General features: G+C 37.9%; 1 protein-coding gene across 1 annotated transcript; it reads left to right on the forward strand.

Annotated features, from left to right (window-relative positions):
• The first annotated feature begins 1,411 nt into the window (after positions 1–1,411).
• LOC107293056 (ephrin type-A receptor 7) lies at positions 1,412–11,789 on the forward strand. Its single transcript, XM_015822189.1, has 3 exons — positions 1,412–1,539; positions 7,006–7,070; positions 11,103–11,789. The coding sequence occupies exons 1-3, from the start codon at positions 1,443–1,445 to the stop codon at positions 11,778–11,780; spliced, it is 840 nt and encodes a 279-aa protein (XP_015677675.1). The 5' UTR covers positions 1,412–1,442; the 3' UTR covers positions 11,781–11,789.
• The last annotated feature ends 4,728 nt before the right edge of the window (positions 11,790–16,517 follow it).

Here is a 16,517-nt window from a genome sequence, read left to right on the forward strand (position 1 = left end):
AGGGAGAGGAGGGATCGTTTGCGATGAGCATCCGCACAAGAACGTAAACAGCCAACTCTTCTCTCTTGTTCCACTGCAGCGTCTGGAAAAAAAACGCGCGGGCGGGGACAGGCACCCCTGGGGGCCTTTAGGAAAAACACCGCCCCCTCTGAGGTCCGCAGGAGGGAGCCTTGAAAAAAATAATAATAATAATAAAAAAAAAAGCCCGGCTTTCTGCTCCCTTTTCTGGGCGAGGTTGAGCAATTTAGGGAGCATTGCTACCGTCCTGCAGACCTCCCTCCCCATTTTGTTTTTCTTAAATTCCTAACCCCCCCCTCCCGGGCAGACTCTGTTTGCGGACGGCCAGCAGAGCTACAGGAGGGATGGCGCCCCAACTTGAACCCTGTAGAAAAAGCAGCCGACAGACCACGCAGCCCCCGACCGCCTCTCACTGGCCTTCCCTCTGGAGAGGGAGCAAAGGAAGACGGCGCTCTTGATGGAGGGAGTCCCCTCCACTTCTTCCCATTCAACGGGGAAGGATGAAGGCTACTTGGGCCGGGCGTTATCCCGCCAAGGAAGGAAGGACGGAAGGAAGCAGGTAGGGCCTTTTCTCTCCCAGGTGGTGGAGCACCGCTCAGGGCCGGGAGAACCACTGCTTTCCCTTCCTTCTCGGTTGTCCCGCAGGAATACGAGGAAAGATAGGAGCAGCTGCCGGCTCTTCGCATCTCTCCTTAGTCTCAGGAGGTTCTGGGCTGGGTAAGATGGAGGCGTTGCCTTTGGACTCCTCGTGGAGCGAAGATTTTGCCAGCCAAGCTTGCTGATTGGTGGCTTTTTTTTTTTTTCTTTCCCTTCCAAAGAAACATACCAGAGCTGACAAACTTGCCAGGCTCCTCCGCCCGGCCAACTGCGCCGGCTAGAAACAGGCACTCCGAGGGAAATACAAGGCGCTGAAAGAGAAATCTGAGACCGGCCGCAACCTGACGCTTTCCCCCCGTTTATTGGCTGAGTCGTTTAGCTCCGCCTCTCGAGATGGAACGATTCGTGGTCCGGCGGCCGCGATTCCGCTTTCTCTTAGGTTGGCGTGGCCTGCCAGTCATTTTGAAGGACGGGCTGTTCTTTCTCCATTGGTCCTGCCCCTTTTCTCCCTCCTCCCCCTCCGCGCCTATTGATATTATTGGAGTGTCCTCGCTTGCCAGCCAGACGTCAGCCTCTGAGCGTCCGTCGTTTATGCCTCTCGGTTTTCTTTTTTTTCGTTCGTCCCTTTCGCTCTTCCGTCGGCGCCTCGCGACGCATTCTCCGTGGCGTTTAATTTTGTGTAGCGTCGTCTTCGGGAATCTATGCGTGGCTCGTCGTCGTCCTCGTCCTCGTCGGCGCCCCCGTCGAGAAGCAACGCCAAGCGCAGTCTCTCTCTGAATGTATATGCATACCATTAGATTTATTTAAATATCTCCAGCTCACGCACCATGGTTTTTCAAACTAGGCTCCCTTCTTGGATTATTTTGTGTAACATCTGGCTGCTTCAGTTTGCACACACGGGGGAGGCACAGGCTGCGAAAGAAGGTAAGGTGATGCTGGCCACAAAGTTTATCGCTCCTTTTTTTTTTTCCCCCCCCGCTACGAAGGGCTTTTTCGGGACCGCTCTCGAGGTCGCAACTGCATGCCGCTTCCCTTTGCTCCCGATGCAATCCGGACGAAAGGAGAGCGCCGGGCACCTTTCCGCCCCGTGCCGAGCGCCTCCGCCTATTTCCTTCCTTCCTTCCTTCCTTCCTTGAAGTCCACCAGCGTCCCCAGGCATTGATATTAAAGAAGGGCAGATCAGGATCGCGCCCCCGAGTGTGTGTGTGTGTGTGTGTTTTGCCTCCGAGACTACGGCGCATTTCCTGACCTGGGTTAGCTGCGCGAGGGGCCGCACGTGATGAAAAGGTCCGGGAAGGCTTTGAATCTCCATATGTGCCAGTTAGTGAGGTGAAGGTGGGGGGGGGGGAAGAGGGAGACTGGTGGTAGGATTCTCGGATAGGCTCCTCTATCGCGGTTAATTTTATAGGTTGGTAGATTAACCCCCTCACCTCTCGAAAGACAATCTGGCTACAAGGCGGTTACCTCCCGGCTTCCGACACCGCCGGTGTTTGGGAGGGAAGGGAGTCGGGTGTGAAGCGAGCGACCTGCTCCAGGACTGCAGAGGAGTTTCGGCCCTGAGGATGAAATCATCTAAGGATTTGGGGGGGGGGGGGGGGGGGGGAAAAGTAAGATGCCTTTCTGGATAGCCACCCCTGTCACCTGTAATAGCTAATAATAATAGCTAATAATAAAGACCATCTGTTCGTTTTGTGNTCTTTTTTTTTTTTTTTTTTTCCCCCCGCTACGAAGGGCTTTTTCGGGACCGCTCTCGAGGTCGCAACTGCATGCCGCTTCCCTTTGCTCCCGATGCAATCCGGACGAAAGGAGAGCGTCGGGCACCTTTCCGCCCCGTGCCGAGCGCCTCCGCCTATTTCCTTCCTTCCTTCCTTCCTTCCTTGAAGTCCACCAGCGTCCCCAGGCATTGATATTAAAGAAGGGCAGATCAGGATCGCGCCCCCGAGTGTGTGTGTGTGTGTGTGTTTTGCCTCCGAGACTACGGCGCATTTCCTGAACTGGGTTAGCTGCGCGAGGGGCCGCACGTGATGAAAAGGTCCGGGAAGGCTTTGAATCTCCGTATGTGCCAGTTAGTGAGGTGAAGGTGGGGGGGGGGGGAAGAGAGGGAGAGTGGTGGTAGGATTCTCGGATAGGCTCCTCTATCGCGGTTAATTTTATAGGTTGGTAGATTAACCCCCTCACCTCTCGAAAGACAATCTGGCTACAAGGCGGTTACCTCCCGGCTTCCGACACCGCCGGTGTTTGGAAGGGAAGGGAGTCGGGTGTGAAGCGAGCGACCTGCTCCAGGACTGCAGAGGAGTTTCGGCCCTGAGGATGAAATCATCTAAGGATTTGGGGGGGGGGGGGGGGGAGGGAAAAGTAAGATGCCTTTCTGGATAGCCACCCCTGTCACCTGTAATAGCTAATAATAATAGCTAATAATAAAGACCATCTGTTCGTTTTGTGCTGGTGGCGTGATCCCATCTCGCAGGGCACGGAGTTAGCAAACGAAGAAGCGGAGCACAGCGCCCGCGTCCAGAAAGATTTGCATCACGTACGCAGAGAACGCCGCGTTATCTCTGTATAAGACCGCTTTCTTATGTACGCTGAGTATGCATTACAGTCTCCCCACCTTCAATGGGTCGCCCTGTACATAATATGCTTCCGTGTATAGTGTAGACCGATCTATCAGCCCATTTTTTGGCAAGAACAACCGGGGCTCCGAAAACCCCATTAAATGCCAGATCCGTTTTAAAAGGGACGGAGCTTTTGAAGGCAGTGTTTCTCGCCATAGGCAAAAGTCGTAGGTTTTCTTACTTGGGGGAGAATCGAAACGACGTTAAGACCGATAAAAAGATTTTTTGGGGAGGAGGGTTGAGACAGCCCACCCCCTCCCCGGTTCCGGAGACTTATTTTTTCCCCTTCTTTTTTTGAGCTATGGGCAACATCGGGGGAAAAAAACACACGCTTTTCACTATCAATTGGAAATGGGAAAAGAGAGGCTCTCGGAGATGAAATAAACGTAATTATACATAACATGGAAGTCCATCTGCATGCTTAATGCTGGGGAATGGGATCAAGGGCTCTTGAAAACTTTATCTGGAAGATTAAATCTCTTACCTCGGGAAAGGAGAGGAGGAGGGAGGGTAAGAGGAGGCTGAAAACAAAGCTCTGGAGTAGGGCGAGATACGTGAGGGAAAGCAAGCAGCACCTTCCATCTGGAGTCCCTGGAGTGTCCGTGGGAAGTAATTGAAGGTGTGTGATTTCACATATGCTGTAGCGCTACTTTGAAATCGCCTGCTAATTTAGGAACTGGCTCTCATTTGGACTGGGCTGGTCAAAGAAAGGCATTTGTATAGGAAGGAGCTCTGATCTCGTAAGAACTGTCACGTTTACCTGGGCAAGGCGGACTCGCAAAACTTTCCAACTTTCGTAGTTGTTCTCGGCTCTGAATACCTAAGAGGGATCGACCGTCGGTTACCCGCACCTGCTTTCTTCCTCTTTAGGAAGGAAAAAAAAAGGAGTGCTGCATGTGAGGGATCGGAGTTCGGATTTTTGTTTTTCCTAGTGTTTTGGTTTTTTTTTAAGAGGGGTTAAGAAGCCCTCGTGAATGGGGCGAAGTAGAGGTAGGCAAAACGGAGGGTCACCTCTCCATTGAAGTTACTCTGGGGGCGCTTTTCCCCCTTAGGATCGGTATTTGTTCTCGCCTGTAGGCGAAGCCCCCTGGCCCGTCTCGGGTGCTACGCTGGGAAAAGTGGTCAATGGCGGTGGAGGGATGTGTGTGTGTGTTTTGTGTGTCTGTGTGTGTGAGAGAGAGAGACAGAGAGAGAGATGCTCTTTTAGCAGCTTAGTAAGGAGAAGCGCGGAAACTGGCCGCTTCTTGCAAGAGCACAGCCCAGAAAGGCGGGGGGGGGGGTTGAGGGGGGGAATGAGAAACTCCTCCGCGCTTTACTCAGAGGGCAGAGGAAGCACAGCGTGGGTGGAAAAATGGCTTTCGGACACTTGGAGATGAGATGCTGCTCTCCCTTTTAAGGGTAGGAGTAGTCAGGTGAGGTTAGGACTCACTCCCCCGCCCCCCCCCCCGGAGATACATCCTTTTTTATCTTCTTTTTGGGAACCTAAGGTTTCCTATGTCTGGGTTTATGGACTCGTATTCCTTCATTATGTAGGCAGATTTCATTCTTCTTTTAGAAGTGTGTTAACTAATATTGGCACCGAGGCCTAAGTTGAGGAAATTAGTAATAAGGAAGGGTTTCAGGCCACATGCAAAGTGACACTCTGCTCACTCCCCAAGGAAATCTGAAAGGCATCCTTGCTGCTCTTTAAGCAAATACTCAGTGTGGCACTTTAGGTCTGAGGGAATCTGAGATTTCTTCCTGTCCATACTATTAGCCACTGTCTGCCCTTGCAGACAGATAAAGATAAAGGCATGCATGACCCAAAACAGATTGTATGGCATCCCCTCAGTTTTCAGTCACTGAAACTGAACTAACAGTGGGCAGGGGAAGGCACTATGCTTTTCTGAAAAAATTAAACATCTATCTAACTTGCTGGGTTATTCTGTCACACTTTTGACTTTTCTGTGTAGTTTTGTCGGGAGAAAAAGCTATATCTTCCCTTTAAGAAATCAGAATAATAAAATAATACATTGCTTTAGAGCACTAATGGCATTTTGAGATCCTGCCCTTTGAAGTAAGTTTGGTGTTGGTGAAAATGTGTGGTGCAGATTTGAAAGGAGCTCCCCCACCCCCACCCCACCCTCTCAATTTTCTGATAATGACTTGATTTGAGTCATTTGTTTCAAAGGTGTCTCGTTTGAAAAGAAAAAGTTCTGCTTAAAACCCTTAGCAGAAACTTTAGGGAACTTCACTGTCAAGAATAAATAAAAGGATTCCTCAGTACTTGCAAAAGGATTTCAAGAGAAAGTTGCTGTTCATCTTTCAGTATCCTAGAAGAGAGTTTTACCTTTTTCAGCACACATTGATACTATTAAAATTATAGTTTTGCATGTTCAGGAAGATTAAAAAAGTTTTTACTTTTCACTTTAAGTTTTGGAATTGGTTTAATTTGAGTACTATGAATGTGTAAAGTATTTAAACATTACAATTGCTCTTCAGTCTGTTTCAAGGGTATGGAGTGGTTAACATGTAGAATGCCTTTTCTTTAGCTGAACTTATTAGCCTGGTTTTTGAATAGCAACCCAATACATATAACTCTTTTATCAATTTCTTTTAGAAACTGTTAACACCATAGAAAGAATCCCTTAGCTATCTGGATTAATTAGTGGTGTAATTATGTAGAAATGATGCTTTTTGTATGAAGCCTAACTTCCTTCACTGAGAAAGCATAAAATTATATCAAAGGTACACATGAGGTTTTCTCAGTATATTTTCACAATATGTAAGACTGCAACTCTTTATGCCTATTTGAAAATACCTTTGAAATCACTGTAACTTTTAACTTTTATATGCACATGAGATCAGGCTATGATATAATCCTCTTTAATTACATTATTATTGTTATTATTAAAGTATTATAAAATTAATGCTTAAGAAATCCAGTCTTAAATATTCCATTTATTATTATCAAGGTTTGTTTTATATAGGTTAAGGGTCAAATGTTACAATTACAAAAGTATTTTAAATTTAAAACTGAGAGCATCTATATATTTGTGCAAAGTGTTAATAGAATGTATTACTAACTAGTGTAATACATGCATATGTTTTATATTAAATTGTTAATTGAAATATTTTTTCTTAGTATGGTAGGTGACAAAATGTAGTTATGACAACAAATCATGAATAAATATCAGATTAATATAAATGGTTCACAAAGTGATGCTGTTGAAATAATATTTTAATTATTAATCTAATTGTTAGCAGTTTCAGCACTGACCAACAGTTTGGGATGTCTTATAAAACAACAGAAGTAATGTGTCAACAAAGTTTTATAGTTTTGTTTAGATGCATTCTTTGCTGAATAATGTGAAAACTGAATATTGTTACTGATATACTAATCCTTTTATGTTTATGTTGTAAATTGGAGTAAAAGTCAGAAAAGACTTTAAATATTACATTTCATTTAGAACAGTACATAAGTTAGTTTACTTAGGAAGTTTGTGTCATGAAATAAAGATTGAATAGATTTCATTTTAAAAAATTACTATTATAAAGGCATTCCAGTATAAAGGAGATCCTGGCCACGTCCTTTACATTTCCTTTGGTTTATATTACCTACTAAAGTATCCTTGTGAAATCAGTCACTTTTCAGTATGTTCAACCAGCTGCTAAGATATTAATTTCTTCTTGAATAAAAACCTGGAGGCAAAGTAGTTTAATGCCCTTAACTTACACAATGTCAGCATGAGTGTACAATTCTTAAAATATTTTAATACATAGATATTTTTTCTTTCAGTAATATTGCTGGATTCTAAAGCACAACAGACAGAGTTGGAATGGATTTCTTCTCCTCCCAATGGGGTAAGCATACCATTTAAATCAAAATCCAAAATCAGAATGAGTAGTTTAAATTAATTTTCTCAAAATTCCTTGAAGAAAACTTATGGTGAAAAAAATTCTGTTGTGAAAAACATTGTGATTCAGATATAAACTAATAATAGTTTTTTTTAGCTGTTAAATTCTTTAAGCTGCGGCACACCTCAACTTTTTTTAATCTTGAGTAATATTATTTCAATTTTCATTCTTAAAAACAGCTTTACTGATCATAATTTTGAATATTATGTATCATTCGATGTAATTAATATATAATTACATTTTATTAATACATTATAATTAATATTTCAGGTATTTAAACATTCTTGTAAAGTTTCTAAATTCAAGGCCAAATTTGCTGGCTTTAAGGCAGAAATTTGTATCTTTAACTGACAATTTTTCAAAGCAAGGTTATCTTGCTGATTTTTGAAAATATCCTTATAAATTATTGTTTCATTATTGCTTTAAATAATTAACTTTCAGACTTGGAACTCATTTACTCTTACTGCTTCAGTTCTTAATATGGTAAGAATATTTGTAAAGCCCTTGTAGTGAAAGGACAGAGTGTAATTTTGAATAATATATAATTATTTCAAAGATTATTTAAGTAGCTGTGATATCATACGACTGAATACATCAGGTTTAGAAACTGCAATCAAATAAGTACAGTATTTTCTAAATTCTTTTTGAAGCTTGATTATTGTAAGTGGATTTCTACTGCCTATCATTTAGAGTAATTCATATTAATACAAGTTTCAAATAAAGGTTTATACAATCAAGCCTTTAATCTGGCACTTATAAGGAAATCTGGAACCCAAAGAAAGTGAATTCTGAGTGGGGATGTAGAAGTGTGACAAATCCTGTAAATAAAAAGAATGAAAACTTGAAAGTCTGTTAACTAAAAAGCAAGATCATAAAATCAATCCAGGCACTGGGTGGAAACAAGTCTAATGACTTTTGGAATGTATGAAACGTTAGCTGAATGCTTAAGATGAGAATTAAGTTAAGTATTAGCACTTCACACTGAAGGAAGCCTTTTAAGAAGAGGATTAGAACAATTTCAGAATAAACTGTGATAGTCCAGCTTTGAAACAATAAAAGCATATGCATGGTTCAGAGAGAGGGAGATAAAAAAGTTGAAAAGTAATCCAAATATAGCTCAGGGATGGGCAATGTCTGATAATTGACAATTGCATGTAATCTACTTTTGGGTGCCCAACATTTGCAATGATGGGGTAGTGAAACCACTGGGGGGGGGGGTTCCGCTTCTTTTTTCTTTAAATTTGGTAAGGGTTTATTGATTTTTTTTAAAAAAAATATTATTTTAAAATATTAAAGTTGTTATAATACTTTAATAGTTTTGTAACATTTATTCATTGTAGTTGACAAGAAAGCATGCCATTGATTCTCAGCGACTCTAATAATTTGGATGTGGGAGTTGCAGAACATCTAGAAGGTTTCCATTCATCCAGGGTATATACTATGCAGACAATAGTTACTGTCTGTTTAAATTACACTTACAAATATGTCCTATTAAAAATCAGTGATCTGATTAATGTTTTTTTTTGATATGCTTTCCATAGAATACAGTTCAGTAAAGAAAGAATCTGTATACCTTTAGAGTGTAAACACTATGTATTGTGCTTAGTTAATAGTTGCATTCCGTGATTTATTAATAGTTAAGTGGCAAGTAAGAATGAGCATGGTTTTAATGCCTATCGTAATTTATTAATTATTAAGTAATCAGGATTAATGTCTAAAACACTTAGCTCCTTCCCTGTCCTGGTACTGATGTTGCCTTTGTTTTCTTTTCTGGCATCAACTACAACTGTATTTGATCAATAATGATTAATCAGTAGTGATTAATGTTGGGATTATGAAAGTATTTAATATAACTTGGTGAAGACAGAATCTGGAAAATAGCCATTATTATCAATGCTTATCTCAGTGTTGTGATGGCAATAATGGCATTAAATCAGTTTTCCTTATTGCTTGAATTACAGGTACAGAATCCTAAATAATCAATTGAACTTGCAAGAAACGTAATATTTAAGACACAATGTAAAATTTACCAAACATTTTTATTATTATGCTACACAATTTTCAGTGGTATATCAGATACAACGATTATATTTAATATCAGCAAAACGTTGTAAATATAATTAAATTTAACTCTAGATTCATATAGCTACTTTGAAAACTAGCCCTATTAGTGGTTAAATATTTGCCATTTTTGGTAATTCAACTTCAGTTTATTTATATTAGAATGAAATACATTGACGATTTAAGATTTACTTGAGTAAATTTGAAATATAAAACTGATTCTAATGTCAGTTAAAATTATTCTATTTTATTTGAAAATAGATTATTTCAGTTTAAAAAGGTTAGTCATGTTACATATAACCCATCCAAAATGTTATGATCATGCAATAGCTCATCCAAGATGGCATTTCATAATTTCAAGCTATTTCAGGAAAAATAGTTACAAAAGTGAATTATAGAAATATTTTCTCTTGTGAGTTTGCTAAAAAAATTACTAAGGTTCCATTAGCTACTTCTTCATGTTTTGGACAAATTACTTTTATTAAGATCGAGGGTAATCTTACTTATGAACTAACGCTCTTATTACTTACAAGTACTGTTTATTCTTTCAGGAAAAAAAAGCTGGACTATATTCAGTTATGTTTCTGTAATGACAGAACATTCTATAGTGGGCACAGTGGGGTGGGGGTGGGAGATTGACGGAGTGAGAGAGAGCAAAAGAAAGTTTTGTTCTATGAACTCCATTTATGTAAAGTTATACATGAGTCCATTTAAGTAGAAATAATATGGACCAGGAAGCTGAATGAGTCGGTTGAATGACTAAAAAACCCATGAATCAATAATTTAGATATTGGCTAGTAAATAAAATGGGTAAATAGAGAATAAAACAATTAACTCAGAAATGGCTGTTTTTGAGTTTTGAGTTTCACATAAGAGTTTATGTGAAAATTTACTGTTCAGTTTTTTTTCTAAGGGAAAAAACAAAATTACATTTAAAAATAAATAAACTTGATAACTGATTTCGCCTGCATGTAAAATTCTGACATTATAGTTAGAGCATTACATTTCTTGCACATAAGAGTTAGAAAATTTTGAGGATACATTATTTTCATATATCCCAAATTGATGCAATAGAAAACACTCATTTATAGAATTTTATGTATATATGTACACACATTGGTAAAGATTCCAATAAAGTTTACCATGCCCTACAATCAACTTGGAATCCTACTGTTTCTGGAGCTGGCCAGTAGAGTTCCATGTAATTTTTCTTTCTACCAAATGGGTTTAAATTTTAGTGCTTAAAAAATACAGTTGAGACACTATAGAACAATTGTTGGAATAGATTTGAATACTCAACTGAATTTTAAAAATAACCCTTCTTAAGAAGCTGGTGGAAAATGAAATAAATTTTCTAATGTTGAACCACTTATTTTGGACCTGGGCTTATGCAGAAATAATAGTTTACCTCAATATAAGAATGTGACCTATTGTTTAGAGAATTGCAACTACAATATTTTGGAAGTTCTTCCATATTGACTATACTGTTGTCTAAGCAGTATGCTAATTTCATGTTTTTAACATTTTACTTTATTTATAGACTTTTTGTAGGATGGAAAGATATTACCATCACCATATTGGTTGTTCACACTAGAATTAACACTTCAAATTAGGGATGCTTAATATGTGCCACTATTACATCTGCTCTCTGCCTATAAATGTATTCTATTAGGCATTGGATCATATCCTTCCCTTCCATTTTTTAAAAAAAGTTTCTCATTTCATGCTAAAAAAATGTAAACTGTTAAAACATACGCTTTTGGTCACTGGTAATCAAAAACAACTTGATGTTAATATATGTTAATTATCACTTGATGTGATAAATATAGTACATAATCTTGTACTATATTTGTTGTCTAATTTTTCTTTATTAGAAAAGTTTATCTCAGTATGGATAACTATGATTTTATGTTTCAGTGGGAAGAAATTAGCGGACTGGATGAAAACTACACGCCTATACGAACATACCAGGTATGCCAAGTCATGGAACCCAACCAAAATAACTGGCTACGGACTAACTGGATCACGAAAGGCAATGCACAAAGGATTTTTGTAGAACTAAAATTCACTCTGAGGGATTGTAATAGCCTTCCTGGAGTCCTGGGGACATGTAAAGAAACGTTCAACTTGCATTATTATGAAACAGACTATGACACTGGAAGGAGTATCAGAGAAAGCCAGTATGTAAAAATAGACACTATTGCAGCTGATGAAAGCTTTACCCAAGGTGACCTTGGGGAGAGAAAAATGAAACTTAATACAGAAGTGAGAGAGATCGGACCTCTGTCCAAGAAAGGATTCTACCTTGCATTTCAGGATGTAGGGGCTTGCATTGCTCTGGTTTCTGTCAAAGTGTACTATAAGAAGTGCTGGTCCATTATTGAGAACTTAGCGATTTTTCCAGACACAGTAACTGGGTCAGAGTTCTCCTCCTTAGTTGAGGTCCGAGGAACGTGCGTCAGTAGTGCGGAAGAAGAAGCCGAAAACTCCCCTAGAATGCATTGTAGTGCAGAGGGAGAATGGTTAGTGCCAATTGGGAAGTGTATCTGCAAAGCTGGCTTCCAGCAAAAAGGAGACACGTGCGAACGTAAGTAGAAAACATATTTACATAGTTGCTCTTTTACTGTTTTTAACAAATGCCTCTTTAATGGAAGTGTTGCCTTACTTAGTTCATAGAAGCCAGAAATTAGAGTGTCAGACAGTAAAGAAACAAATTCTGTTCAGGAATGGAAATCGATGATTGGATGTTGCATTTAGAAAAGCCATTAAAGTAACTGTCAAACTAAACAGTAGTTTACCTTTCCTAATGCTGTTACATACATGGCGTCACATAACATTTTATAAGAGATAGGCCAAAAAAGCTATTTAGCACTTAATGATTCTTTGAAATAACACTTGAGAAAAGTGTGTCTTGCAGAGAGGATATCATTAATAATCCAAAGATTACTTGCAGTATATTCAGTAGCTAATTTGGGAAACTGTGCGGAAACTTTTAAAAATATAATGTGTTTCTGATTAACATACTGAAAAGCAGCTCAGGATGTAGTATTGATAGGAAAGCTAAGGATATGTGGAATATTATTATTTTTTTTAAAAAAGGAAAAAGGAGCACAATAAATAGTTTCTTTAAACACTCATATCTGAAATCTTGGGATAGATAGATTGCATAGCCAGCAATACCTCTTTTTCTCCTTTCTACTTTTGCAGCCCTTGATATGCTGTAAAAGTTTAGGTGATTTCCAAAGCAGATTTTGAATTAAGACTTCGGAATTGCAAAGTATAGAAAGGTATACTTTATTTTTGTCTGCAAAACCGCTTCAATCAGTGGAACCAAATTGTTGGATCCTTCCCTTTATCTGGAAGAAGAAGATAAAATTTGATTTGAAAGACTGTTTTCAGAAATTAGATATCTCACAAGTTTGTCAAGGACTGACAAAATGCTAATTTTGTGTGGGCAAGGGGTACTAATATACCTTTTTAGGATAAACATTGAACTTTAGATAGGTTGAGGTTGCTTTCCAAGAAATACCAGACTAAATTGAATGTATAATAATTGGTTTGATTAGTGTTGCCATGTATAATTTTCTCTTTTTGCCCCATTAAAACATCAATTTGATAACTTCTGAAAGTCACAGAAAGCTTGGATTTTGAACTTTTGACATAGGGTTATGGTTATCAACAGTGAAGAATAGATGTTTCATTAGCTATTTACCATTGATCTGATTGGTGATGGAAGAGACGGTAGGGTATTTTCAGTGAAGATATCTGTCATGAAACATATATTTTCTGTGACGTATGGGTAGTAACCCATATGTTTTAGCAACCACAATTAAGACCAGCAACTTGTTAAATGAAATTGTACTGTGCGTATGATCTTATTTCAGCTTTTGTTTGTTTTATAAACCAGCAAATGCAAGGATTGATCATAAAATTTATTTTTTCAACACCTCTGTAACTGCAAATGGTGGCTAAACAAAGCAGTTGCTAAATGAGGACTTCTTATACTGCTGCTGGCTTTCTTCATTCTTGCTTTTCAAACTCAAACAGATCTGTTAGCATTGGATAACAGCTAAATATTAAAAAGGCCATTTCAAATATTGAAAAGCTACCCGTGTAAATTAGCTCAATGTCTACATCCTGATTCTGCTTAAAATACTTGAATAATGCTATGTGTTCATCACATTTCATGATGAGAGTTCGTTTTCCCAACCAATCTTTAATCTTTTTCAAACTGATTTTGCAGTGATCAAAATACTGTATAATAGCACTTTAAACGTTATTGTTTAGAAAAACTTGTTAGAATTAAATATTAAAACAGAAGATTGATGGAGATACAGCTGTTATAATTAGAATCCAAGTAAATTGTTTATTAAATAGGGTTCTTAATTTTAAACTTCAGTGATGTCAACTGAAGCATTAAATGATAACTTGCAGTTGAGTGTCTCTCTGTGTTCATTTTGTAAGAATACTTCTCATGCCGGCTTGCTGCCAGAGAAACTGCTAAAAGAATATATTCTGTTGGAAGCGTTCCAGAATTGAGAGAGGGAGGAGATTTTAACATTTCTGTTCTTTCAAAAACTGATCTTGGTAAAAGTTTCAAAATAAAGGGTTTTCTTTACATTTGTTGTGAGAAATATATGATTAGTAACTACTACCTATATTAAAAATGTAAGCTAAGTAAAGTTTGAGGCACATATCTTTCATTAATTCCTTGGCTCTGATAGTTAAGACTTTCTCAGTGATAGCATTAATGGTTAAACAGGTGGTGAAAAATGGATGCTGTATAATGATAGCATTCATGGTGAAACTGGTAGTTTCCAGACAATCATGGGATCAAATTTGTTATAAACCTAATCCTACTATTAATTCAGTTGAATATTTTGTTTTTGTCAGACTTTGTAGAACAACCAAAAATCAAATTGCTCTGTGATTTTTTTTAGTCTTTAATTGATTTGTAAGCTTTGCATTTTGTGCATAATATTTTCACTCTAATATAAAATATGAATCATATAAAAATGAATGTTTGCACTGTAGTTCAGACTTTGACATTTTAATTTCCATATGTATTTACCCAGATCTACATATATTTCAAAGCAGTTTTTTGACTTTGCGAAATTAATAATCTATTCCAAGAAAAAAAAACCCAGCGATAGAGCCTGATTTAACCTCCTTCTCCTCCAGAAAAGTAATTAATATCTAACTTTTGATGTTGCAAAATGTAATATTGTTCCTGATTCTTGATGAAGGATTACAAAAGAAAACATTTTCTTTGTAATTTTCTTTTATGAATTAGGTAATTAAGTAAAATGAGGTCTAAAACTCAAGTACATTTCAGTAAATGATATATGTATTTGTGTGTGTTGAGTGTATGTGTGTGTGTGTTTAGGATAGTTGTCCAGAGAATTAGTTTTGTAATACTCTGTTTAAATATTTATTTGCAAATTACCACATATCCTAAGGCAGTTTCTAAACTACATGGATAATATCAAACTAAAATATTAATATATATAAAATTCCTGGTTCAAAAGCATATTTTCAAAGTTTACTGAAAAGCTTTGTTAAAGGCTTAAAACAGCATTAATTGTTATGTTTTTAAAGGAAATGGGATCCTTTAGCAAAGAACTAAAATTACATGATTCCAACCTTTCTCCATATGAAGGCACCAGCAACCAAGCAAAGGTCTGCAATACTAATAAATAGTAGAGATAACGATTAAATAGATATTTATGTACTTAGCTAGCTCAGATGTAACATTTATTTTATCACCATGGTTTTGTATGCTGCTAGAATCAAATCAACAGATGTTAATGTTGCTATAGTATACTTTTTTAGGGTGCTGTTGCGCAATATAAACCACTGTTGGGTACAATGTATTACAATATGCAGATCTAGAGAGCATTAACATTTACACAAATTTAACCATTTTGCATATAAAACATTGTGAGATAAAACTTAAATATTGCATTCACTGAAAGTATTAACTAAATGTATTGAAAGGAGTATATATTCAGAAAAGATCATTTTTCTATCTCTGATTTTTTTTATCAAAATGCAACTTCTGATATTCATTCCATTATATTAACTGTGCTGTTTTGCCTCTTGCATTGTATTAATTCAACCTTTAAGGGTTTTAATGGCCAAATATGTATAAGCTATACATGGGGATAGTTGTGGAAAAACTTTGCAGAAACTTATTTTCAAATGCAAAATAGAACTTGTTGTTTAATATTGCATCTATCTAATAAGTAAGGTATGCCAGTTATCTCATTCTAATTTCTTTGACTTTTGCCCAATCACTACAGTATTTCTCTCTCTCTCCCCCCCCCCTCCCTCTCTCTCTCTCTCTCTCTCTCTCTCTCTCTCTCTCTCTCTCTCTCTCTCTCTCTCTCTCTCTCTCTCAGGATCAAAAAGAAATGGCACCATTAAAAGAGAAGGACCTTTCCTAATACAAATAGATTAAATAGTAATATTCGTTAGATTTAATAAGTATATTAAGACTAGATATATTTCTGTTATTGATAATAATGTTTCTGGAAGATATTTCTGCAAATGTAATTCTCAAATAAATTGAAATTTGGGGAAATACTATATCCTAAGATTACTTTCTCTAACATAAAAATTATAAAGTTAAAATTAATGAATTGTGGTTTTTTTTGTTGTGTGAGTGAAAAATCTGTAACAAAATACTTTTGTTATTTAAAAATAAAAATAATATCAAATTGCTCATACACAGTTACAGTATAAAATACTAACTATTCATGACACATTGGGTTATTGATTTTCAGTTGTGTTATCATTTCACAGATGTTGACTTACCTAAACAGATCAACAGAATGACCATGGGTGGGCAAAAAAGCAATAGAAGAGAGAGCAATTTCCATCTTTCATCTGGTCTCCCTACTGACTTTTTTTTGTGGAAAGCTTGCACAAAACAACCTGCTTGGATAAGTCTCCCCCACCAGGAACTCTCCCTCCAATCTCTCTATACACATGCCATGTTGGCCACTTGCATATCCTTGTGCAGCTTCCCCAACCCATACAACAACCTTGTGTACCCATGCTCACTTTTGTTCACCCTTCCAGACTTACATCCTTGTGATCTTGCCCAACTGCTCTACCCTTACACACCGTCCCTGACTCTTGTCACATCTCTCAGGCATCCTCTTACTTCCCCATCCAGCGACATCCATTTAGTTGCCTGCTGGCCTTGGACTTGCAACTTCCTGCCACTTCCCCACTGACTTTGTACTTTGCTTGGTGAAACGGGGAATATTGAAAATGACTATCAAGTGACCATGGCAGTACATTGGTGCTGAAGTAGCCACAAGTTTT

The sequence above is a fragment of the Protobothrops mucrosquamatus genome, unplaced genomic scaffold, assembly GCF_001527695.2.
Source record: "Protobothrops mucrosquamatus isolate PMUCROS unplaced genomic scaffold, P.Mucros_1.0 scaffold1491, whole genome shotgun sequence".
Lineage (NCBI taxonomy): Eukaryota > Metazoa > Chordata > Lepidosauria > Squamata > Viperidae > Protobothrops > Protobothrops mucrosquamatus.

Bases quoted from the DNA above. Each gene is read 5' to 3' on its own strand.
- LOC107293056 (XM_015822189.1), top strand. From the start codon at position 1,443: ATGGTTTTTCAAACTAGGCTCCCTTCTTGGATTATTTTGTGTAACATC. The intron at 1,540-7,005 runs GTAAGGTGATGC...TTTTTCTTTCAG, and splicing joins GGCACAGGCTGCGAAAGAAG to TAATATTGCTGGATTCTAAA. The intron at 7,071-11,102 runs GTAAGCATACCA...TTTATGTTTCAG, and splicing joins TTTCTTCTCCTCCCAATGGG to TGGGAAGAAATTAGCGGACT.